Source organism: Ostrinia nubilalis, chromosome 18, assembly GCF_963855985.1.
Source record: "Ostrinia nubilalis chromosome 18, ilOstNubi1.1, whole genome shotgun sequence".
Lineage (NCBI taxonomy): Eukaryota > Metazoa > Arthropoda > Insecta > Lepidoptera > Crambidae > Ostrinia > Ostrinia nubilalis.
In genome coordinates, this window is record NC_087105.1 from 1,016,227 (window position 1) to 1,042,855 (window position 26,629).

At 42.9% G+C, this 26,629-nt stretch overlaps 3 protein-coding genes across 3 annotated transcripts; 1 reads left to right on the top strand and 2 right to left on the bottom strand.

Moving 5' to 3' along the window:
• The first annotated feature begins 249 nt into the window (after window positions 1–249).
• Window positions 250–11,763, top strand: LOC135080476 (AMP deaminase 2-like). Its single transcript, XM_063975111.1, has 17 exons — window positions 250–468; window positions 1,199–1,319; window positions 1,889–2,090; window positions 2,398–2,499; window positions 2,918–3,016; window positions 3,411–3,609; window positions 4,044–4,169; window positions 4,591–4,789; window positions 5,702–5,833; window positions 5,934–6,097; window positions 6,180–6,303; window positions 6,711–6,877; window positions 7,347–7,467; window positions 7,823–7,996; window positions 9,231–9,341; window positions 10,049–10,220; window positions 11,646–11,763. The coding sequence occupies exons 1-16, from the start codon at window positions 422–424 to the stop codon at window positions 10,199–10,201; spliced, it is 2,241 nt and encodes a 746-aa protein (XP_063831181.1). The 5' UTR covers window positions 250–421; the 3' UTR covers window positions 10,202–10,220; window positions 11,646–11,763.
• LOC135080832 (ribosome-releasing factor 2, mitochondrial-like) lies at window positions 11,681–15,117 on the bottom strand. The gene is made up of 3 exons (XM_063975556.1): window positions 15,105–15,117; window positions 13,804–13,904; window positions 11,681–13,183 (listed from the first exon to the last, which is right to left on the bottom strand). Exons 1-3 carry the CDS (start codon window positions 15,115–15,117, stop codon window positions 13,022–13,024), a joined length of 276 nt encoding a protein of 91 aa, XP_063831626.1. The 3' UTR covers window positions 11,681–13,021.
• On the bottom strand, window positions 14,503–26,629 carry LOC135080477 (ribosome-releasing factor 2, mitochondrial). Its single transcript, XM_063975113.1, has 12 exons — window positions 26,448–26,629; window positions 25,984–26,112; window positions 25,763–25,900; window positions 23,142–23,330; window positions 21,537–22,048; window positions 21,356–21,445; window positions 20,843–21,032; window positions 20,069–20,224; window positions 18,365–18,584; window positions 17,682–17,799; window positions 16,450–16,545; window positions 14,503–15,853 (listed from the first exon to the last, which is right to left on the bottom strand). Exons 1-12 carry the CDS (start codon window positions 26,581–26,583, stop codon window positions 15,698–15,700), a joined length of 2,130 nt encoding a protein of 709 aa, XP_063831183.1. The 5' UTR covers window positions 26,584–26,629; the 3' UTR covers window positions 14,503–15,697.

A 26,629-nucleotide genomic window follows, 5' to 3' on the forward strand; every position in this document is an offset into this window, starting at 1 on the left:
TGTATCGTAAGTTAAATCTACCCTCTTGTAGGGTATTTGGGGAATAAACACAATAAACAATAAACATTACCGCCAAAAAAGTATGTATCCTCCATGTTTAGGGTATATTAAAAAAAAGAATGAAAAAAGGTCGCAGTTTAGATGTAAGAGCAGAGTTAAATAAAACCTATTTGTTGACAAACTTTTTTAATCACAACCTCCTTGCCAAAAACTGTCATCTTCTTGTCTTTAGCTTTGGGTTGTCAAAAATCATCTGGTGCAGTCAGACCTAAATAAACATAATTTGGTAAATTATTAGCGAAATAAATTGATTGAAATTAGATTTTCGCGAAAATGGGAGAGAAATTGTTCGTTCTCTACGAGGTTTGATTCGTTTGGTGCTCACACGACACTCGCGAGCTATCAAAGGCGCAGTGTCAACATGTTCAATACACACAGGGAATACAAGAAGTGGACGAGATCTCGCTGGTAAGTGGAACAGCTTTATATATTACCTACATGAAGTCATAATAAGTCTATTACAAAACACAAATCATATTAACGCCGCTACCAACCGTGCGATGTGGAAGTCATTGGGGGAGGCCTATGTTCAGCAGTGGACGTCCTGTGGCTGAAATGATGATGATGAAATCATAAATTAACAACACGGCCTGGTCAATTGCAAGCAAATTGTAAATATTTTTTATCATAAAGTGTTTGCATCTGACTTCGGTGGCATGCATGAGACCGTGGTACCAATACTACCAATTGATTTCTACTGTTTCTTGAGTTGTGGGTAACTACTTGAAGGCTAGTAACTAACTAATTATATTCGAAATCCCGTTATATTTCAAAGCAAAGAAACGTCTCAATCAAAGAAAGTCGTTACAGAGTGAGTGTCCTATTCTAAATTCAGACATATTTTTCTGAAGAGCTAATTTTTCCGATGGCGACTTTTGTTTTGCGGAAAACGCAGCGTGAGACGTCCACCTACAAAGTGGACCGACGACATCGTAAAGGTAGCAGGGAAGCGCTGCACGCAGGTCGCTACCAATCGATCAACGTGGAAAGCATTGTGGGAGGCCTATGTTTAGCAGTGGACGTCCTATGGCTGAAATGATGATGATGACTTTTGTTTTAACCGACGTTTGGTAATAGAAAAATTACCTACGTGAACAGCCAGAGATGATCATTTTTGATCATGGTCATATTGACGCAGTGACACGCAGAAGAATGAGAGCCGCGCGACTCGCACGCACGTGCGCGGGCCGGGCGACATCGGCAGCAGCAGCGACGTGCCCTTCCAGCGCGTGTCCGTCACCGGCATACACGTCACTGGGGTAATATACTACACCTTTCGACATTAGGTATTTCTAGAATGTGACATCATAACGAACCTCTCACTTTTTGATGTACGACGACGAGTACAGAAGCAATACTATCCATTATCCTAGAGGACTTGGCGACGCCCGGAGCCAACGCGTCGACTGTCACTCACTACAATCAGCAATGTGAAAATGTGAGAGCTACTTATGGTAGGACGCTTATGGCGTGAAGTCCTGCCGGAACAAATAATTTAGATTTGAAAATAGATCAGCTACATTCATCCCTTAAAATGTCAAGGTTAAATACACCCTAGGTGCCCCTGGAAGACCTGATACGCTCGACATCGGCGACATGGAAACATCAGGGCAGTCGTTCTCGCAGGCCGTGCGCCAGCTCATGATGATGCAGGGCATCCGCAGCTGTATTTTACTTAGCACTGTAATTCACTCAAAATACATCTTACGTTTAATAGCGCATGTCTTGTTAAAGGTAGATTCAGTCTGGGAGGTCCTACTACCAACTAAATTTACCTACTTGAGAATAGGACAGCTTTCTTACATCCCTTAAAAAACCTCAACACCAGGTTCCCCTGGAAGACCTGATACGATCAGCAACGCTCCTGATCGACGCACTCGGCATGCGGCGTCAGTACATGGAGACGTCGGGGCAGTCGTTCTCGCAGGCCGTGCGCCAGCTCATGATGATGCAAGGCATCCCGCAGCGCACGCAGCGGAACCGAAACCGATTCTCGCTGGAGTTCGACCGAGCGCTGCAGCATATTGGGAGTTAGTTTAAGAAATTTCATTTCTTTAACAGTATTAGGCCCTTTCCAGGGCACGTAGCTTTCCCTACCACCACTGTTGGACAAGATTCAATGGGCTGGTTCTCTGAAGATGGTTAATTTAAGCAGTTCTTGACTTGATTTTTAATGGTCGTGGGCTCGTGGGATGTTGGAACGTTGTGATGGAATGAACCCTACTCAGTGCCAAAGATACTTAATACTCATAAACAAATTGATGTATTTAATCAGAAGCTTAAGTATATTGACTTTTTTCAGGGTTTATTCAATTTGTGTTCCATTTTTCCTAACAGCTGAAGAAGCAGAACGATATTTGCAGCTGACAGCGTGCTCATCCGAGGCACTGAGACATCATCAGCCGCCTCTTGTCAGCCCGCAGAGATCCGACACGAACAGTAAATACAATAATTTCTCAGACCTGGTTCAAACAGCGGTTGCTGGCCAGTTCTTGTACATTTGCATCAAACCGTAACCGCCTCAGTGCATCGCCAATGAGAAGTGAGAACTACCCAGAAACTGCGCGGTTATCGCGCGTGTCTGAACCAGGCTTTAATGTCACCTAAACCACTTACGCCCGTATTCTTAAGTACTTGCTTAAGTGAAGCAGCAAATCGAACGCACAGCGTTGAATAGAGCTCTTTGATTGCTTCGTGTGTGTGTGACCCTGTGCGTCCACGCGCACTGTGAGACCTCATAGTAATGTTTGTGAATACGGGCGTCCAGTCGAAACTAAGACCCACATTTGTTTTGCTCATAGCTCTGATCTTTCACAATCAGGCTAAAATCAAATGCACAGATGGTTTATTGTTCCAGTGCCAATAATGAGGCCGCACATGAGCTTCATCAGGCCGGCTGACACCATAAGGACGTCGATCGAGAGCCACGATGAAATGGGAACTCGTCTGTCACCAGGTATTTTTGGTGGCCTTCTTTTTTGTAGAGACGACAATAAGGTAGTCTGTGGGTGGGTAGTCCAACGGTTTCGGTGTATCTGATTTTCAGATGGGTAGTTCGTTCCCCGTCGACCGCTGAACTTAAAAATTAGGCTATTAAGTAGGCCCCAGGAATTCAACCTGTATCAATCACAAGTACCTAAACATCTGCAGAGGCGCAGCTAGAAATCCAACGCCCTGGTGTAAAATGAAAAACACTGGGGACCTTGTTAAATATCTTGTATGTTTGCTAGTCATTTACCTAGTGGGTTCGAAATACCCCAGAACTTGTGGGTGCACGGTACCGCATAGCCCTCCAATAGCTACCATGATAATTCAGATTGTTCTTTACTGTAAGAAACTACTTGGTGCAGGGATGCACTACGACCCTTGGGAGTGCCCCATGCCTCCCAACCGGCACTACACGTGCCGCTGGGTGGGCGGCGTGATGCAGTTCTACCGCGACGAGGCCGACGCCGCCGCCGACAACCCGCTGCCCTACCAGTTCATCTCCTTCAAGCAGTACGTGGAGGACCTAACCAGGCTGTCTGACATGATCAGCGATGGGCCGCTGTAAGTGCATCTTCTTTTCGTGGTCAATACAGAGATTAAAATAAACCTGTTGGAATGAAATCGGGCATTTGAACATGGACGTTTGCTAACGCTTTGCGGCAGAAACGCAGCGTTACCGCGTACTGCCTATCAGCCTATAGGATATACCCGTGGTTAAAACAAGTGGCAATTAAAAAAACGTACAAAATAAGTTCTACCAGCGCGATTGTCTTCTCTGCCTAGTTTTTAAGTTTACTTCAGTCATATTATTTCAGTTTTCAGCAGAGTTGATTCTACCAAGAAATCACTTCGTAACCGATGGTGAAGGAAGACAAAAAGTAATTTCATCAAAAGTGATTTTACCATCATGCCACACTTCCCTTCTATGATCTGAGCACACAGCGGTTCGCTGCTGGTTATTGTGGTCCATGGCATTCACAAGTAATTCTTTGCAGCAAGTCGTTCTGCTACCGGCGGCTGAGCTACCTGTCGTCTAAGTTCAAGATGCACGTGCTGCTCAACGAGCTGCACGAGCTGGCGCTGCAGAAGGCCGTGCCGCACAGGGACTTCTACAACATCAGGTCAGCTGTGTAATAACAGTATTTCTTTAGGCGCGTGACCCTCTCTGTACTGAGCAGATGGCCAGGAGTTCCACTGTAGGATTTATTAATCTATGTCCTCAACTTTTAATTGATAAAATGTTGTTTAAACTAGGTTAAGCCGATTAGGATAAAATAAAATTGCTGCTTCATGTAGTGAACTCCTTGGCCCTCTGACTGGCTTTGATCTTCTTATACAATTTCTTTGTTCAATTGTGTTTTTACTTTCGATGTTTCCTCGCTAGGTAGGTACCTATATTATGAATAGAATTTGTAATGAATCCATCGAATCTGTGAACTGTGATACCTCGACGTCTCACTTTCACAGTTCACGACAAACATTTTGTTTGTACCTTAGATTGTCTTTACTTTACTCGAGCTATAAGATTAATGTTCTGTTCAGAAAAGTGGACACTCACATCCACGCGGCTTCGTGCATGAACCAGAAGCACTTACTGCGCTTCATCAAGCGCACGCTGCGGCAGCATGCTGGCGAGGTTGTGACGCTGCACCAGGGCACGCCCATGACGCTCAAGGCCGTCTTCGAGGACATGCAGCTGGATGCCTACGACCTTAACGTCGACATCCTCGATGTTCATGCGGTAAATGGAGTTGTAGACACCCAGCTCTTGATAGTAAAGCCTAAACAAGAAGTTGGATCAATGTGGATATCCTCGATATTCATGAAATTTTAGTCCTAGACACTCAGGTCTTGCTGGCAAAGGATAAACAAGAGCTGGCTCAATGTGGATATCCTGAATGTTCATGCGGTAAGTAGTTATAGCAACACAGCTGTTTGTCAAGAGCACGCTACGATAGCACGCGAGCGAGGTTATGACGCTGCACCAGGGCACCCCCATGACCCTCAAGGCTGTGTTCGAGGACATGCAGCTGGATGCATACGACCTTAACGTCGATATACTTGATGTTCATGCGGTAAATGGAGTTGTAGACATCCAGCTCTTGATAGTAAAGCCTAAACAAGAAGTTGGATCAATGTGGATATCCTCGATATTCATGAAATTTTAGTCCTAGACACTCAGGTCTTGCTGGCAAAGGATGAACAAGGAGCTGGCTCAATGTGGATATCCTGTATGTTCATGCGGTAAGTAGTTCTAGCCACACAGCTGTTTGTCAAGAGCACGCGAGCGAGGTTGTGACGCTGCACCAGGGCACGCCCATGACGCTTAAGGCCGTGTTCGAGGACATGCAGCTGGATGCATACGACCTTAACGTCGATATACTTGATGTTCATGCGGTAAATGGAGTTTGTAAAGCAAGGAATCTTGCTGATCTTGGCGTTTATGATGATGAGGGGAAAGGCTGAAATAGGTTTCAAACTTCACTGGAAAAAAGTTATTGTAATGAAAAGCTTCTCTACTGGCTGAAAACTTATGTTGATTATTTCTTGGTCATGATAATTTAAATATGGTAATATGGCTCTTCATAAATCTTGTACAAAAGCCAGGAAATACTTAGCAATCATCAAACATTAAGCAACAATTTGCAAACAGGATCGAAACACGTTCCATCGGTTTGACAAGTTCAACGCGAAGTACAACCCCGTTGGCGAAAGCAGGCTTCGGGAGGTGTTCCTGAAGACTGACAACTATCTCAACGGAAAATACTTCGCCAGAATCATCAAGGTCAGATATCAAAGACGACTTATTACACTTATGCGCTATTTACTTCATCTTGAATTGATTATAATGTTTGAAGATTATTCACTAAGGGACTTTTTGATAGGAAGTAATAGCAGACCTTGAAGAGAACAAGTACTCGTACGTGGAACCCCGCATATCCATATACTGCAAGAATCAAAACGAGTGGAGCAAGCTCGCATCTTGGGCTCTGCAGAACGACGTGCATTCGCAGCACGTTCGCTGGCTAGTTCAAGTTCCTAGGCTATAGTAAGTTACAAATCAGGTCTATGGTCTGATACATTTTAGACCCTATTACATAGACTTTCGTAACACAATTTTCCCGTTCCAGTGACATTTACAGGATAAACAAGCTGTTGAAGAATTTCCAAGAGTTCTTGAACAACCTCTTTGAACCTTTATTCCAAGTTTCCCTCGACCCAAGCTCCAATCCTGAACTTCACAAATTCCTTACGGTATGCACGAAACTTGTTCCATTTCCCTCGTTCATTTAGTAACAGATCTAGAGTCTAAACAATAAATTCTTAAGTTCTAAAGCCAAAGATATCTAAGTCAAGAATGACGTGCAGGGGAAATGTGGAAACAACAGGCCCCTCTTTCCGCCCAATGGGATTGTGTCCGTGTTGTTTTCTGTACTCTGGGCAGTGAGAAATGTCCAGAATGGGAATGTGCACAGAGCCCTGTGATCGAGGAAGCCCTTAAATTGGAGAAACTTCGCATAATTTTACAGTTTTTAGAGAAAGAGGTCCCTTTTGTTCTTTAAGTGCCCTGGGCCTGCTGCAGTAGCAAAGATGAATTTGAGAAACAAAACACACCAGTAGAGTTGATAATGTTTTAAGATTCAACGCTCTTCCTTTGCCAGCAAGTGATCGGATTCGACAGCGTGGACGACGAGTCGAAGCCGGAGAACCCGCACCTGAACGAAAACATGAAGACTCCTGAGGACTGGAGTGAGGAGGAGAACCCTCCCTACGCGTACTACCTCTACTACATGTACGCTAATATGGTCATGCTCAACCAGCTGCGACAGTAAGTGTTCCCATTCAACTTCTTAATAATAGCCTGATCATTTCTGCGCGTTGTTAGGACGGGAGCGAGGAGGACTACTATTGATGCTGGAGCAGCATTTGTTAATTAAATATTGGCTGAAGAGTTTTTCTAAAATTAAATAGGTACAAGACGTTCTTAATTTGACTTTCTTCCTTCCGATTCTAATTTTTGCAATAGGTAGTTCAGTAATCGTCATCCATAGCCAAGTGTCCTTGATGAGAACAATATTTTGGTTATGTTATAGGCAACTCCTGGGCGACCAATGGCAAGTATATCGCATAAAATTAAGGCCGCCATTGTTCTCATTGTCTGGAGACATTGATGATGATGTTGATGATTCATCCATCCAAACGATTCCGGCCAAGGCGACCACTTCCAACTTTTAACTGTCTTAGCGGCGCTGGTGCGCCCGAAGATGACTTAATGGTGAATCTGGTTTTGTCGACAGAGAGCAAGGTCTGAACACGTTCGTGTTGCGGCCTCACTGCGGCGAGGCGGGCCCGCCCATCCACATGTGCGCGGGGTTCCTGCTGGCAGAGAACATCTCCCACGGGCTCATGCTGAGAAAGGTAGGGCACCTGTTTTCAATTGCTATCTTGTCACGAGCTCTTGACTGTCAAGTAGTGCTAAATAGCAGTTGCAGGCACGCATGATTACTGTTCCATTTTCCTCATTAGTTAAATTAATTGCAATGAAAGTTAAATTGCTTTCAATGCAGTGGCTAAATACAATCAGTAGATAGGTGGTAACTAACTAGTGTGCAACATAGCATTTTAAATGTAAGCGAGGATCATATTGCTGTACATTTTTGCTGCTAAGTCGATTACCAGTTACCAGCGTCAAAGCTACCCTCGATGGTGCAATGACACACGTGTTGATATAAAGCATGGTCCTTTATGTCTTCTTATATTCCGTCCATTCCAGGTGCCAGTGCTCCAGTACATGTACTACTTAGCACAGATCTTCATCGCGATGTCGCCATTAAGCAACAACTCGCTATTCCTGCGGTATCACCGCAACCCGCTGCCGGATTTCTTCGCCAGGGGGCTAAGAGTAACCCTGAGCACTGACGACCCGCTGCAGTTTCATTACACAAAGGTTGGTGTGGCGGAGACTTCTAAATTTGTTTAATGCAGAACAGGCAGGTCCGCAATCCGCGATGTTAAGTGATATACAATCTAGTATAGTAGCTTCTTATGATCATAGTAATTCTACTCTTTTTCACCCACTAGAAAAAGCGCTTGACCTACATCTCACCAGATGGAAAGAGGTGATCAGGCCGATAGAAGTGCGCTTCTCTCGCAATCTTCCACCACAGACGTCAAATGGAACTGGCTATTTTACCTCGAACTTTCGAACGCGTTTTTTTATGATAGCTTTAGCTACTTCATGCCACTACTAGGCATCCCCTAGATTCTCACAACCCTGGTCCTAGTTTAATGTTAGCACCTTCTGGACCTTATTTTGGTGAAGAAATCTGTACCCATCTGGTGCCCAAGTTATGTCATCAGTACCTACCGATTACTAATTATTGTATAGCCTGACCAGGAACATAAAAACCCTGGCATAGAGGCGCGTCAATTGCATTTGATAGTGCAACACTGAGTACAGTCGTACCTGTGTTAAATTAATAGGCTAACTTTATGTATCAGGATTCAGGATTACGGGCTAATTTGATATTTTCATGAATTAACGAAAAAATATTATTATAGGTAACCTGGTTTAAATAAATTAAATGAAAACATCAATCGAGCTAGTAGGATTTATTTTATTATTCATCAATAATCAAATTCAGAACTTGAATATTCAACTGCAATGTCTGCTCATGAACGCTTCAAACTCGGTACTTCTTTCCCAATTCCATAAAATTCAACACTTAGAAAGTGACAAAAAACTTTAAAATAGGTAGTTGAAACAAACCACAGCTAATTTTTATAGTGGACTGTACTATACGATAAACATGTCAATCAATTTGACACCCTTGTCGGAAAAAATATTCAATGAAAATATTGTCCGAACCCTTAGTATTTCTCTTCGACAAATACTTTAACACATTGTGAACCACTTTTCTTTCACGACTATAAAAAGATTATAGCTATGTAATTCACAAAATCAATTGCGCACATTTAAAATAAAGTTTGTTTACACTTTGACAGCAATAGACTGACATGTCAATGAAGTTTTCAGTTACTGTTGCCATTAAAAGAAATTAGTACCATTAGTTTTCCGCAACATGGGGAGGGTTTTTATGTTCCTGGTCAGGCTATAGAAGTTCATCAAGTGATTTCCAAGCTAATTTTGTGGCTGCTTTTCAAGCTGGCAATGTTTGCAGGAGCCCCTGATGGAGGAGTACAGCATCGCGGCGCAGGCGTGGAAGCTGAGCTCGTGCGACATGTGCGAGCTGGCCCGCAACTCGGTGCTCATGTCCGGGTTCCCGCACGAGGTATTTGGAAATTATTTTTAGGCAACAAATTAGCTAACACAATATCATGATACCTAAATCTGTTATCTTTTCTCTTTGCCACATTTCCCGGATAATAAGCTTTTAATGAAAAGAAAAATTGCTGCAGCTTCCCACATGGATGTTGGATGACAGTACACTTTTTATAATATATGTAAATGTGATGTCGCTCTGTTTGTCAAATAAAACATTTTTTACATTTTTTTTTACAGTAGGACGTGATTTCAGGTCAGTTGTTTTATGACGTCTTAGGGCGTGTGTTAACGAGCCAGTTTCTACCCGGTACAGCATCACTGGTTAATGCCCAATTCGAAAATTACTGAGCTGAAGTGCGGCTTTATTCGTCTATATGCCCCGCCCGCGTGAGTTCTAGAGTTATAGGACCGTTTTCCATATAAGTGGAGACGAGGCGAGATGTGCAGCATAGCGGGCAGATTCCACCAAAGCGGTGCGGAGTCCAGCTCAATCGTTCTCACTGAAGCTTTGCTGCCCTGCTCAATAGTCTTCACAGAAGCTTTATGATCATGCCCGGCAGCTGAAGCAGTAGCGTAGTACTGCTCAAATCTTTACTGAAGCTTTGCCCTATCCCCGTCAATTGAAACAGTAGTAGAGTTCTGCTATGCCCGACAGTAGAAACAGTAGCGGAGTTCTGTTCAAGTCCTCGCTGAAGCTTTTTCTCTGTCCGGCAGCTGAAGCAGTACTGGGTGGGCGCGGACTACATGACGGACGGCACGGAGGGCAACGACATCACGCGCACCAACGTGCCCGACATCCGCATCTCCTTCCGCCACGAGACGCTGCTCGACGAGCTCGGGAACCTCTTCCGCGTCAGCACGGACTAGACCAGTGTCTTACCCAGTGGTAAGCCGTTCTAAACTATTCTATGGTCCGTATAAAGGTGCGTACGGATTGCGCGATCCTGTGTTACGCGTAGTTGGAAAACACTGTCCACGCGTACATTGGATACGCGTACAGCTCCTGTACGGACCGCCGCGAACCCGTACGCGAGGTCAATCGATCCAGAGCGCTCCGCGAGCCCCAGTCATTCGCCATGACTCCGACAAACTTGGCGGTATTTTCATTATTGAAACTCGAAGAACACGCGTGTTTATTCATTTTGCCGTCTAAATATAGCGTAGCCGGCCGCGTGCGTCCTCTTTGACGCGCGACCAAAAACCGACAGACGGTGGCTCGCGCTGCGTGTTGGTACGCGTACCCCAAGTGAACGCGTAGCTGCAGGTATGGACTAGGCCAGGGATGGCGAACCTTTATGTATCAACGTGCCACTTTTCCGAAAAAAATGTTTGATAAAGTCTTAGACGTGCCATCAAATATCACCTAATGCTATCAATGAGGGGTATAGTACAAGTGGTGCCACTGGCGAGTGACAGGACCTTACTCAACAGTGGCACTAGCTGATGAGGGCAAATACGATAGCCCTTATATAAAACACATTATTTTATAGTGAATTTTGTGATAGGTGGGCGTGCCCTAAATATTGTGGCGCGTGCCATCAATGGCACGCGTGCCATTGGTTCGCCACCCTGGACTAGGCGTTTCGGATACGCGTAAACTGAGTACGCGTACCAGGGTACGCGCAATCCGTACGCACCTTAACAAAACAATACCTCCTTTTTGCAAGTCAATCAATCAAAAACATAGATCTTTTAGACTTCGCTAAAACTCGTGCGAAGGCCTAACTAATCAGATACAGTTTTTTAAGGTTTCGTACCCAAAAGAGGTCAACTGAGGACTTAGTGTGAGTTTACATCAAACGTCCTCACTATAGTCTGGTCCTTGAGCAAGTAGAATTTTGTCCAATGACCCCAAGCTACCCATCCTTATCGCTCGCGCGTAATTACTTTATATTGCTGTCGCGACTGTGCGACGGGTGCCCGCAGTGAGTGTGCGAGCGCGACAGCAACATAATTACGCGCGAGCGATAAGGATGGGTAGCTTGGGGTCATTGGACAAAATTCTACGTGCTCACGGACCGGGCTTTAGTGAGCGCGTAAAAAAGACATTAAATGTATGACGGATTGTACAGCGCCCCTAGCGGAAACTTTCAAGAACTAAAATTTTATTTTTTTTTAACGTGCTCACTAGTGAGGTCTTTTGACGTAAACTCACACTACGCCCCCTGAACCCTATTCATGTTTTTTATGAGACAGTGTGAGGTGCCTGTAGCTTGAAGAAAGAAACTAAATTATAATAGGTTAATTAATCTACATATTACGTAAGTAGGTATACCTTCTTTCAATATTTTATCGTCTCTTTTTATTTCAGGTAAAGTTTATTGTGCGAAAATTAAAAGAATGTGGTGAATGTGTATGTATTTTCGTTTATTTAAATTTTTGTCTGAACATTATCATGTTAAATAAAGGTTTATACAGTGATTTGATTATTAACTTGTATTATTTATAAAATAATGCAAAGTAGACGTTATAGTTTATTCGTAATATGATAACAGCCGTTTATAACTAAGATAACAAAATAAAATTAAATCACAGCATATTATCGTATGCACTAGCCACATCATGTTATGGATAAAGCTATTTACAACACTAAATAGTGAATTTGGACGTGATTTCAAGTGTAACGTCCCAATATTATTGATACACGTGGGGTGCAAACGTTTAAAAATTCACGTTTACAATGATTTAATAAAAATTAGAGATGAAACGGATAGTTGTTTGGCCGGATACCGGATATCCGGCCAACTGTTAGGCCGGACAGCCGGATATCCGGCGGCCGGATAGTTGGCCCATTGTCTCGTTGCATGTCGTGACGAGTATTTATAGCGCCGCACAGGTGCTTCGAACGCCGAACGCGATCAGTGGGTCTCTAGACTAGTCAAACTTTTCGAAAATCGAATCCGTTCGAATAGAATTACAGATTTTGCCACTTGTCTAGGGGGCAGATCAATTCAATTTCGGTTGCAATCGTGAGTGTGTAATTGAATGGTGAAAATTTAATTAGTTGCATCATGTCATCAGACCATCAGTGAAAAAAAATCGCCCATTTTATTGGGAAACATTTCGACATTAACAGGTATTTACGTATTCGTCATTAGAGCTGTGATTAGAGTGAATAGCCTCGAAAAAAAATTAGTTTTGAAAGGCCTTAATGTGGCTTTTTTGTAACTTTTTGGACTTTAAATAAAAGCCGTCATTATTGTAAGCCATTTTATTGATATTTTATTGATTTTACTTCAAAGATTAATGTCATTCATTTTATTAATAGGAAATTGTCGTAGTTTTTTAATATCCGGTATCCGGCCGGATAGTGACTTACTAGTAGCTGGCCGGATATCCGGTATCCGGTATCCGGCCAAACAACTATCCGTTTCATCTCTACTTACTATCCGGTATCCGGCCGGATAGTAAATTTAGGCCGGATATCCGGCCTACCGGATAGTTACCGGATATCCGTTTCATCTCTAATAAAAATATCTATATGCTCCGTAAATGAGGTCATTTTTAAAAACGCACCTGACTCTTTCTACTATTTATTCGATCTCCCTCAGGCTTTATCCCTAGCCACTATTTACTTTCGCCACTAAACTATCCTTCCGTTCTTGCCGTATTGCCTATCCATTATGAACTTTACCGTCTTGCATTAAAGTCCAAAACAACAAAACTTCTTGCCGCGTCACTGTGACATCAGAAGCCGGTGACGTTCCTGATGGCCTTCTCCTCATCGTGCGGTGCCATCTGGCGGTTGGAGTGGAACTCCATGGAGAAGGATGCCAGTCCCGAGCTCAGAGACCGGAGTGTCGTCGAGTAGCCCAGCAATTCGGACAGCGGTGCTAGGCACTCGATCACCTGGGAGTTTTTTTTTATGTGATTATCATCATTATTTTAGAAAATTGCAAAGGCAGACTACAGCTGGATGTGGAAATATGCCTCTCCTAAGATGGGATTTAGGCATTTTTTTTGTCGCTACCAGTTCGCGTCATCTTTGCGAAGTTATTGATATTTAAATTTTTATTGTATTAGACTGTACTTATTATTTTCAACACTACTGGCCACATAAATGAGCATGTTTGTGTGAAATGGTGTTTTGGTAATGTTTATGCTGATAACTAATTTAATTTTAACTAAGTTGAATTTTGAAACAAACGGAATTTGATCAATGATGTTTTTAGCCCAAGCTAATTTTTAATGAAGCTGGTCCTTCTGGGCCGTTGCCGCAAGTTAGATGGGCACGCAACAGTTGAATGTTTCTCTCCGAAGGCAGTTTTTCTGGCCAAAACTGCCAGTTAAATAGCCCCTAGCTAGAGTTAGAATTAGCCTTGTCTCACCTTGTTCTGGTGTCGTAGCTGTACCTGCTTTAGCTCGGCGCGGCGCAGCGTGGCTCTCGCGCCACCTCTAGCGACATCACCGTCTCAAGCAAGACTAAGTCTACACCTGCTGGCAATAGAAGCTACAATAGCTCAACTCACCTTGTTCTGGTGTCGCAGCTGTATGTGTCTGATCTCAGCGCGGCGCCGCGTGAGGTCGGTCAACACTCGCGCCGCGTGGCTTTCAGGACACACTACCAGGCCTGTTCATCTCCGCGAGTTTACATCGAAAACAAAACACGCACGATGGCCCACCTACAGGATACTGTTCGACAAGGCCTCACATACGAGCGAACATTGACTCACGCACGCGTATTCTTGTGTATGATGGAAGAAAATAAAGAAAATGGTGTACTAAATACTGTGCAGTATTTAACTGCCTAAATAATAATAAAAACACAGAATGTACTTTTTTAAGTTGCCTCAGGACACTGAGAGGTAAATAAGTAGTTAATATTATTCATGATAATTCATGCTAAATCATGTATTTCCTCCGCCATTTTCCGCAGTTTGGCACCTCACGTCACATCATTTTACCGAAGTCAGCCCTATAGCTTCGGCGCAGTGCCGATCACTGACGTTTGTCAACAAAATGTTTCTTGACTCTTGAGACAGGCTAAATTACACCATATTGTTAATGACATTGAGCATACATTTTTTTAAATACCTTCGCGAAGTAAAACTTCTGTACGTAGTACTTATTATTATTCTGTGATACTACTTTCAATGACACACAGGTTCAAGCAAGACTGAGTCTACGCCTGCTGGCAATAGAAGCTACAATAGCTCAGCTAACCTTGTTCTGGTGTCGCAGCTGTATGTGTCTGATCTCAGCGCGGCGCCGCGTGAGGTCGGTCAACACTCGCGCCGCGTGGCTTTCGGGACACACTACTTCCAGCGACACACAGGTTCAAGCAAGACTGAGTCTACACCTGCTGGCAATAGAAGCTACAATAGCTCAACTCACCTTGTTCTGGTGTCGCAGCTGTATGTGTCTGACCTCAGCGCGGCGCCGCGTGAGGTCGGTCAACACTCGCGCCGCGTGGCTCTCGGGACACACTACTTCCAGCGACACACAGGTTCAAGCAAGACTGAGTCTACACCTGCTGGCAATAGAAGCTACAATAGCTCAACTCACCTTGTTCTGGTGTCGCAGCTGTATGTGTCTGATCTCAGCGCGGCGCCGCGTGAGGTCGGTCAACACTCGCGCCGCGTGGCTTTCGGGACACACTACTTCCAGCGACACAGGTTCAAGCAAGACTGAGTCTACACCTGCTGGCAATAGAAGCTACAATAGCTCAACTCACCTTGTTCTGGTGTCGCAGCTGTATGTGTCTGATCTCAGCGCGGCGCCGCGTGAGGTCGGTCAACACTCGCGCCGCGTGGCTTTCAGGACACACTACCAGGCCTGTTCATCTCCGCGAGTTTACATCGAAAACAAAACACGCACGATGGCCCACCTACAGGATACTGTTCGACAAGGCCTCACATACGAGCGAACATTGACTCACGCACGCGTATTCTTGTGTATGATGGAAGAAAATAAAGAAAATGGTGTACTAAATACTGTGCAGTATTTAACTGCCTAAATAATAATAAAAACACAGAATGTACTTTTTTAAGTTGCCTCAGGACACTGAGAGGTAAATAAGTAGTTAATATTATTCATGATAATTCATGCTAAATCATGTACATATTTCCTCCGCCATTTTCCGCAGTTTGGCACCTCACGTCACATCATTTTACCGAAGTCAGCCCTATAGCTTCGGCGCAGTGCCGATCACTGACGTTTGTCAACAAAATGTTTCTTGACTCTTGAGACAGGCTAAATTACACCATATTGTTAATGACATTGAGCATACATTTTTTTAAATACCTTCGCGAAGTAAAACTTCTGTACGTAGTACTTATTATTATTCTGTGACACTACTTCCAATGACACACAGGTTCAAGCAAGACTGAGTCTACACCTGCTGGCAATAGAAGCTACAATAGCTCAACACACCTTGTTCTGGTGTCGCAGCTGTATGTGTCTGATCTCAGCGCGGCGCCGCGTGAGGTCGGTCAACACTCGCGCCGCGTGGCTTTCGGGACACACTACTTCCAGTGACATCACAGGTTCTAGCAGCATTGAGTCTGCTTCCTCGAACACCTGGGAATTTACGAACAGGTTACTGAGATAACAGCAGAAGATTTCAACGGAATCTACGGTTGAGTCAACTGCGCATCTGGCTGTCGTGACGTCACATCGACGCTCTGCTACGGATGGGGCGAATGCGGAGGGATGTGCGAGTATGTGGGAGGGAGAGACGCTTTCCAGCGAGTTGCGCAGTTAGCTCGATCAGGTTGTAGTTTTGTTGTAAAAAAAGTCCCAAGTACTCAAATAACCTCGTCATGTTAGGAGTCACTACGATAATCTAGCGGTTGATGAGGACCGAACTAGTGCTCTCCACTGTCTTGTGGGCATTCCGATGGTCAACGACCGATGACCAGTGTCCGACGTTGATTATTGTCGCCTCTGCTTTTAAGTTTTGTAAATACATAAAATATGTCAATGGGGCCGTCTTTCGCTATCGTTACGTAATATCTGAGATATTAGTGGAAACGTGATTTATGTAAAAAAAAGTATCGAAAACAAGTAGCACAAACACCTTTTTTTTGTAACAAATCGTATTTTCGTACAGTCCACAGCACATCAGGCTACATTGCAAAATAGGCCCTATTCCAAGTACATTAGATGTCACTGACCTTCCGGAGGCACTGCACGACGGTGGCGCCGAGCACGGAGTCGGACGTGCTGCGCGTCACTTCCAGCCAGTGTAGCGTCACCTGCACGTCCACCAGCTGCCCAGGGACCAGGGACCAATAACAACAATGTTATACAGGTTGGTCATGTCAAGAACGCGAGAGCAAGGAATGGACAGGGGATCAACAAGAATAAATTAAACAGGGTGGTTGAACGAAATTTACGTCTTTCACTACGAGGGATTAATTGATTGAAAGGCTTTGTGGTGTAAAATAAAATTATATTGTAAAAATAAAATCAAGTTACATGTTGCTTAGTTCAGAGTAGAAAAGTCAAGAGAAGAGAAAAAAGTGACAATCGATAAAAAACATAAAAAGTAAAAAGAAGTTTCTCGCCGGCCGGCGCGCGGCCAAGGAGTTTGGTCGCACATAAGCGACCTTTACAATTTTACCTAGGCCGTCATTAGACAGACCTGTACTACACCAGCTGCCCAGGAAACCACATTAATATATTATACAGGGTAGTCATGTCAAGAACGCGAGAGCAAGGAATGGACAGAGAATCAATAACGAGTGAGTTTGTTTTGCGGCGCTTCTTCTCAGCACTTGCCAAATGTTGGTCTCGAAGCGCTGGTAGGGTAAAAAGATTATGAGACATGTAGGGGCTCCTAAAGAGCAAAATATTTGACGATTTGTAAGAACTATTTAATAGTACAAATAAAGAAATTTTGACTTTGACTCAAGAATAAATTATACAGGGTGGTCTTGTCAAGAGAGCACGAGAGCAGGGGAGTATCATTCTTCAGTTTAGACACATTAGGCGTATGACAGTAAGTTGCTTATCAGTCGCATGCGAGATGCGTCTCGCGTAGTCATCTTTTTTTGTGATATTTGCATCGAACAATGATTTCTAAACAATCTTATTGTTGCATGACAATTTAGCTACTGAATTTACCCTTAAAATACTATATAAACAAACTGATTGTTCTATTATTTGTACATACAATTTCTTGTTAATGTTCCAAGTAATTGAAGGAATCATGTACTCAATAGTATTGGTCCTTCGAGCCGGATATGAAAACAAGTAAAAGGTAATTTAGTTAACCCTTTAACTGGTATAGAGAAAAATATTTTTCATTAGTTTTGTACCTTATGTTTTCTCAATAAGGTTCAAAATATGGTGGCAACAATTCTGCCACTACCAGGTAAAGGTTTAAAGGTCTAGGTGAACTTACCGGGCAGCCAAGCTTGGGCCCGTGCTGCAGGGCCGTGGCGACGGCGGTGTTTATCGTCTGCAGCGTGCGCGGGTGGATGTGAGACAAGTTTGCCGCGCTTTCGGCCGATTTGTCTAGCCTGGGGACAACATTTAAAATTACTAATAAGAGGTACGATTGTTTGTAACATAACGTAGCAATGCAGATTTAGGGAGAAGCCATACGGTGCGGTGCGACGACGCACCGCAAACATTTTGCCGCATCACTGTACAGATGTGGTATGCGGCGCCGCAACGGCACCGTCTCGCTCAATCGAAGTGAGGTGTGCCTGCGGTGCGGCGCCGGAACGCACCGTCTGGCATATCATTGATTTTATATGCAGGACGCCGCAGCGACATCGCTCCGGCGCCGCGCCGCGACCGCACCGCACCGTGTGGCTTCACCCATAATGTCAATTGAGTACTATGCTGGGACGGGATTCACATGAGATCCGCAAACAAAATAAAAATGAAAGAAAAAATTGGTATACCTACCTATAAATTTTCTCTGACCCTGATAACACAATTCAGGGTCTACTTTTTGTGACAAACATAATTTGTGTAATACTTTTTCAAGGAATAATTATTACTTTATACTTTCAGTCTATGGGTAATCGTGTACCAAAACCAAAGGGTCGATGAAAACGGTACAAATTGTAAACTAACCTCAACACCTTATCATGCGCGACCTTCGCATTCTTGGCAGACATGGTGATCTTGACCTGCTGCTTGAAGCTGCCGATCTTCCTGTCCACTGCTAGGGTATGCTTAGCCGTTCCTACCAGAGCCTCGCGGTAGGCGATCTGAAGCGGCCCTAGTTCCACTTCTATTTTGTACTCGCGGATGATGCGCTCCTTTATGATTTCTAGGTGAAGCTCGCCCATTCCTGTAAATGGACCGTGAGATGAGTTGCTGTTTGATAGCTTATATTTTAGCTGGAATATCGATAGAAGAAGCGTTAGCACAGAATAAGTAATAGTACAGGTACAGAAGGATTACTCCGCAAGACGATTTAAATAAATGCGAGTCATGCTACGACGCGATACAGTGGAATTCAGCTCGCACAGCACTACGTACCTACAATTTTATTCTCCTACAAGTTTTGTCTCTTTCTATCGCGTACCTCTGAACTCTTCTTACGCTGTTAGGGTTGCTGTCTAGTAGTGTCTAGTAAAAAAATAATTAATCTACTTATTTGTTACTAGCTTTCCGCCCGCGGCTTCGCCCGCGTGGAATTTTGTCTGTCACAGAAAAACTTTATCGCGCGCGTCCCTGTTTCAAAAACCGGGATAAAAACTATCCTATGTTCTTTCCCGGGACTCAAACTATCTCTATGCCAAATTTCATCAAAATCGGTTGCGTGGTTTAAGCGGGAAAGCGTAACAGACAGACAGACAGACAGAGTTACTTTCGCATTTATAATATTAGTTGGGATGAGGTACGTATGTAGGTAAGTACGCATTCATTATGGAAAACCTTGGGAGAGGCCTTTGCCCAGCAGTGGACGTCATTTATTTTGGCTGAAACGAACGAACGCATTCTGAGCAGTAGTCATGGTAGGTTAGGTTCCTATACTATCCTAAGAATTATTGATTACCTACATGGTCAACATACCTTTCAGCATCTTTGGGAAGCGAAAAAAAAGATAAATACGGTAGATTTATTTTCGAATTTAAACACCCGAACGCCGCACAATAATATTTCTTTCTCTTTATGTCCATTTTTAAATAATACTTCGATCATAGAATTAGGTACTACAACGCACGCCAGCGTCCTGACGGGCGCGCGCGTGACACTCGACTGATATAATACCCGCCGGCGGGGCGCTTCGCTGTAGGTAATTATCGGATGTACCGCGCGGAGTGAGCCAGGCCTGGCGTTAGTATTGGTGGAGATATTTTTCTATGTTGCTTGTTCGACATTACATGTTCAAAAATGTATAGATGTGTTGTTTTATTCTTCTGCGTATCATATTTTTTTAAAGAAATAAACGAGGCAACCTGCACGGGTCTAAGCTAGGTTTACAAGCATCTAATCTGCCTTTGATAAATGTTTATGGTTGTTTTATTCTTCTGTTATATTTTTTTGAGAAATAAACGAGGTAACCTGCACGGGTCTAAGCTAAATAGGTTTTCAAGCATCTAATCTGCCTTTGATAAATGTTTATGGTTGTTTTACTCTTCTGCATGTTATATTTTTTTGAGAAATAAACGAGGCAACCTGGCACGGTTCTAAGCTAGGTTTTCAGGCATCTAATCTGCTTTTGATAAATGTTTTTTTTTTTGCTATGAAACGTACGTCTTGACACAAAAGGCTTTTTGCTTTAGCAGAAATGCTTGAGAACTGGCTATGGATAACGAGAATGCTTACCAGCCAAGACCATCTGGCCGGTCTCGTCATCGGTGGAGACGCGAAGACTCGGGTCTTCCCGGGTGAGCTCGGCAAGTGCTATGTCAAGTGCGTTCTGGTACGCAATGCTCGGAGGCTCGATGGAGCACAGGAATACTGGCTCGGGGATTGTGGTTCCTGAAAATCACGAAATATGAAAGAAAAGTCAGCAAATCTAGCATTATAGTCACGCAACATACGTCGAGCGTGACTTTCTGTGATTAGAGGATGATTTTTAACCGACTTCATTTCTTTTACGTTTCTAGTACCCAGTGCTTCGTGTAAGCAATTTTAGGTGTATGAAGGGTGAATCATCATCATCATTTCAGCCATAGGACGTCCACTGCTGAACATAGGCCTCCCCCAATGCTTTCCATGTTGATCGGTTGGTAGCGGCCTGCGTCCAGCGCTTCCCTGCTACCTTTACGATGTCGTCGGTCCACCTTGTAGGTGGACGTCCCACGCTGCGTTTTCCGGTACGCGGCCTCCATTCCAGAACCTTTCTGCCCCATCGGCCGTCAGTTCTGCGTACTATGTGCCCTGCCCATTCCCACTTCAGCTTGCTAATCCGTCGGGCTATGTCAACGACTTTGGTTCGTTTACGAAGGGTGAAGAATACATCAGTCAAAAGAGCTTAGGCACTTATAATATCAGTGCTTAAGAGGTTCTTAACCTTGCCAGATTCCTAATTCTAATAAATGTACCTTTTCATCCAATATTTCATTTTAAAACAGGCTTTTACATCTTTGGACTTACCGATTCCTAGCAAGACGTCAGCCAGCTCCTCATTACTGGGCTCTGTCTCCAAGGCTTGGAGTCTCTGACGGGCGCTCGGCAGCATCAGCTGTTCAACCTTATCCTGCTGCTTGAGGGTGGTTGCAAGCCGCTCCTTGGCGCGGCCGGCGGCTGACTGCGTTGACGTTACCAGGTCGCCGGTCATGGTCGCCTGGAATGAAGCTGTAGTTTACGTTTACTCATGTCTTTGGCGAAAATAAGAGTATGTGAAAATAGGTTAAAGCATAATAATAATGGGCGTGCCCATTCGGATGGGTTGGGCAGCTGCCCCCCTTTGGAAATCTTGCAGAAAAAGTATGAACTTGCCTAAAAGCGCTACAGTCACTTTGAAGGAGTTAAGTCTAATGAATTTAATTAGTCGTTGTTATTTACATCCACAAATTACAACAAACAAGCTAAAATGATAGTGTGCTACAAGTAGCTAGACAAAAAGTATGTACTAACTACAGAAAATATTATGTTGATAGCACTAACCTTGAGAGCACTAACGACAGCGATATTCCCAGCGGTAACCGTCTCCACTGGCTTGTATTCGTCCGCGAGAGCTACGTATAGAGCCCCAGCCTGAATAAAAATACAGGCAAAACAGGTTAAACAACTGTTTTAAGTATTTTGCTGCAATAGTAACAAAAAAATTTTTTTTTTCTGTGCATACCTGTTCACTTCTTTCCCTGGCCAAGTTGTATATCTTCTGTCCCTTGCTGATCTCCCCTCCATACAGTCTTAGGAACGTCAGAACCCCCCTTTGATCGTCGTGCTGCACTTTAAACGCGCGCGCAGCCAAGTCCTGCCCGAAGCACTTGTGCAACTCATTACATTGTAGCGGAGAAGGCAGGTAAGATATAACACCGTCCATCAACGTCTGAACTCCTATATTCTTGTACGAACTACCACAGAGCAACGGAAACCCTTTCATGTCTATGGTACATCTTCTTACAGCTGCTTCAATGTCTTTACTGTTCAAATTATCCAGAGATTCATGTTGTATGATAGTGTCGGCTAGCTGGTCGTCCATAGAGGATAGAGTGTCGACGAGTTGTCTATGGCTGTCCATAGAGGTCTCCCACTTGTGGCCGTCTTTGGTTTCAGTCAGTTTTCGCCGGATGAAGTTCTGACCGCGGCCTTGCGTCCAGATTACTTCTTCCAGTGTAATTAAATCTATGAGACCTGAAACATGGGCAATTAGTGCATAAAGTATTTTCAGATAAAACACAAACGAAAGTACGACAACATAGGAGTAAGGGTTGCTAGTGCTACACACACATTTGGGCTGGCATCTTCGGCTCGGAAGTATTTGTTTTACGACAATGCCGACCCGAAGAAATTACTAACTACTTACACTTCGGTTAATTTATTCGGGTCAACACCTCATTAAAATCGGTAAATATGTGGAACAAAAAAGTGCCCAGTGCCCGTTGCCGATAATGCCCGCCGATTATAAGTGTGTTTTGTTATATTCAAAGCGTAGGCACAGAATAAGTAATAGTACAGGTACAGAAGGATTACTCCGCAAGACGATTTAAATAAATGCAAGTCTTGCTACGACGCGATACAGTGGAATTCAGCTCGCACAGCACTACGTACCTACAATTTTATTCACCTACAAGTTTTGTCTCTTTCTATCGCGTGCCTCTGAACTCTTCTTACGCTGTTAGGGTTGCTGTCTAGTGAAAAAATAATTAATCTACTTATTTGTAATGAGGTACGTATGTAGGTAAGTAAGTATTACTGTTATTTTACCTTTGCAAAAATAACATTTCAAATATACCTAAGTAGGATTAAAAAAAACTTGTTTTATTACAATGTCTTCATTCATACCTATTTTAACATAAGACAGATAAATTAAACATACTATTACAGAAAAAAGAAGAATCCTATACTATCCTAAGAATTTTATTATTGATTACCTACATGGCCAACAATACCTTTCAGCATCTTTGGGAAGCGAAAAAAAAGATAAATCCGGTAGATTTCTTTTTGAATTTAAACACCCGAACGCCGCACAATATTTCTTTCTCTTTATGTCCATTTTTAAATAATACTTCGATCATAGAATTAGGTACTACAACTCACGCCAGCGTCCTGACGGGCGCGCGCGTGACACTCGACTGATATAATACCCGCCGGCGGGGCGCTTCGCTGTAGGTAATTATCGGATGTACCGCGCGGAGTGAGCCAGGCCTGGCGTAGGCTTCAATTTAAGGCTAAATGGATCCTAAACCTTTTCATACTCCAACTGATAAAAGAAACCTTCCCGCACCTATAAACCGTCCCTCATGGTGCACAGGCGCGTGCAGCACTAACGGCTGCGCTTGCAACTTATCCCTGACGGCGCTCGCGCACGCCGCATGGTCGGCGTCGGCGCGGTCCATCTTGTTCAAGTAGATAAGCCGCGGCACGCGGTAGCCGCCGGCCTGCCGCCACACTGTGAGCGTCTGCGCTTCTACTCCTGCAATGATATAGTCAGAATCAAGAAAACTCTTAGGCCCAGAACAGACGGTGAAACGAAACTGCAACTTTCTGATGATTCTGATGAATGAAACTGAAACTGAAAGTTTCAAACTGGTCGCGTCATGTATTATCTCTCAACGAACGCTACATATGGCAGAAACTTAGATGCAACTCAAAAGTAACTAGCAGTTGCAGTTTCGTTGCAGTTGCGTTTCACCATCTGTTCTGGGCCTAAGTTGGGATAATTGAAAAAGAGGTTGACACAGGTGACTGAGTTTCTTCCACCAATTCTTTTCAACACCAGCCCATATCGTCGCCAATCGATCAATGATTATGAGCAAGTGTATTTTTGTAGGGATGTTTTGAATAATATACATTCAGGTCACATTATGTTGTCTTGAAGTGGCAGAAGTACTGAATAAATGATTTCAATTTGTGGCATGAGTCAAAAAGTATCTTTTGCCTAATGTAGCTACATGTGTTAAGAGGGTGGCTACAAGCATAGCTGGGCACCGTTAATCAAATAGTTAACTTCGTTAATCGTTAAACCGTTAATAAAAAAATTAACTTCGTTAAACGTTAAAACGTTACATTTCGCAAGATTTAACGCAAGTTAACGTTAATCGTTAATCCGTTAACACGTGATAATAAAACAAAAAAAAAATTGTATGCAAGGTTCAAATAATTTCGCAAGCTTGTATCGCGCATGGAATTTATTCCTCTTTTATGCTTGCGCTACAAGCTTTCGAAATTATTTGAACCTTGCATAAATACAATTATTTTTTTCGTTTTAGTACAACTTTCAACTGCATTTCAGAATAAAAGCTTGTTTTTAAAAAAGTTTAAAACACTTTTTAGGGTTCCGTAGGCAAATGGCAAAAAACGGAACCCTTATAGATTCGTCATGTCTGTCTGTCCGTCCGTCCGTCTGTCCGTCCGTATGTCACAGCCATTTTTTTCCGAAACTATAAGAGCTATACTGTTGAAACTTGGTAAGTAGATGTATTCTGTGAACCGCATTAAGATTTTGATGCAAACATTAAAAAAAAAATTGGGGGCTCCCCATACTTAGAACTGAAACTCAAAAAATGTTTTTTCATCAAACCCATAAGTGTGGGGTATCTATGGATAGGTCTTCAAAAATGATATCGTGGTTTTAAAATATTTTTTTTCTAAACCGAATAGTTTGCGTGACAGACGCTTCCAAAGTGGAAAAAAGTTTGTCCCCCCCCCCCCCTCTAACTTCTAAAATAAGAAAATGAAAAATCTAAAAAAAACATATGATGTACATTACTATAAAAACTACCAACGAAAATTGTTTTGAACGAGATCTAGTAAGTAGTTATTTTTAATACCTCGTAAATCGTAAACCGCTTATTACCGCGTAATCTTTCTTACAAATAACTAACTTAAATTAAAAAATAATAATTTTAATTTCATAAATCAATGGCACAGAACCCTTTGTGCGTGAGTCCGACACGCACTTGGCCGGTTTTTATCATCTCAATCTCAGAGCCTTGGTTCAATTACAATACAATTTAGCACCAAGGTGCTCGAAAAGACAAATCCAGCAAACCCAAACCCGATAAGTTTCCACCGTTTCGTTTAGGAATTCCTATGGCCACCACCTGACTCCATCATCAGGACCCTGGACATCATCTAGTACTAAAGTGCTCGAAAAGACAAATCCAACGAACCCAAATTCGATGCGATGCCGCCGTTTCATTTAGGAGTTCCTATGGCCACCTCATGACTCCATCATCAGACCAGATCAATGGTACCATAACATTGCATTGTCATCGTACCTACTTACATAAGAATACAAAATTTCAGCTTAATCGGTTCAGGAAAACTGGTCTTAAATTCAGTTGCAAGAGTAATTGTCCCACACATACAAACAAGTGTCGTTAGTGATCTGGTTACAAAAATTTTTGTTTTGGGTTCTGGAAGTTCTGGAAGCCCGAGCGTACTTGTAAGAACGCGTTTTTCAGCGGGCCTGCTGTATCTTTTTGGTAAATAGTAGGTACTGGATTAACGATTAACGGACTTAGGATAATTTAACGGAAGTTAACGAGTCCGTTAACATTTTTTAAAGTTAACTTAAAAGTTAATCCGTTAATAGAAATGTTAACTTCGTTAATTAACGATTAACGGATTAACGAGTTAATGCCCAGCTATGGCTACAAGTCAGATATTGTAACTTCCTGGGTCTCTATCTTATCAGAAGTTTAAATATTAATTTTGACATCCCTGACTAGAAAAAATCTTTATGACAATTACTCCCAAAAACTACATGCACTATTTCAACTTTAAAACCTTTTGATGATAGTGGTGGTGGTGGTAGTAGATTAAACAGTGACTTGGTTCTTTACTCTTAGTCAGCTGTGGAAAAATACTTCAGAATAGCTCAACTTCAATTATTAGTCTTACCAGCAGAAGCATCCATGACTATCACAGCCCCATCAAGCACAGCAAGGCTCTGTTCCACTTCCATGGTGAAGTCTATGTGCCCCGGGGTGTCTATCAAGTTGATCTGGCTGCCTCTCCATGGGAACGACACTGCAGCAGCTGTTCATGGAAATTTAAGATGTTAATTAAAATATTCAGATGCAAGTGAATTGCAGAAAACATCTTTAAATGCTAGTTCTTACATGTAATGGTGATTCCCCGCTGCCTCTCCTGTTCCATGTAATCTGTGACAGTGTTCCCATGGTGTACCTCTCCCATGGACCGAATTTTGCCAGAGTAGAAGAGCATGCGCTCGGTTGTGGTAGTCTTACCTGAATTAGAAATAGACCACTACAAATCAATCTTGTACACTATTTTAATGTTTATATTATGATTCCATTCTCCGTTAAAACAAACAATTTCAGTATTTATTAATTTCCTTAAATTATGTAGGTACTTATAGAGAATTTTAATGGAAACAGTTTGGTAATTAGTATATGATTATAACATAACCTCCAGTTGGAATTTTTAAGGCTCTGTTTCCATAATAGTCGCTTTCTTGAAAACTACGATTATTGGATTTAATGAAAAGCAAAAGGGGGCCAATTATGAGCTACCATTTGAGGGATATTATACAGGTAAAATAAAATAACAACTAAATTCTAACCTGCATCTATGTGGGCTAATATACCAATATTCCTTATATTTTCAGTATTACTATCGCTTACACCAGAAGAGTAATTTCGTATAGGTGCTTTTCTAAGCAGTTTTCTGTAATAATTAACATAACAAAAAGTCTTCATTTTGTTTGATTTGCACTCCCCAAAGTCCCCAAATCCACACACTCCC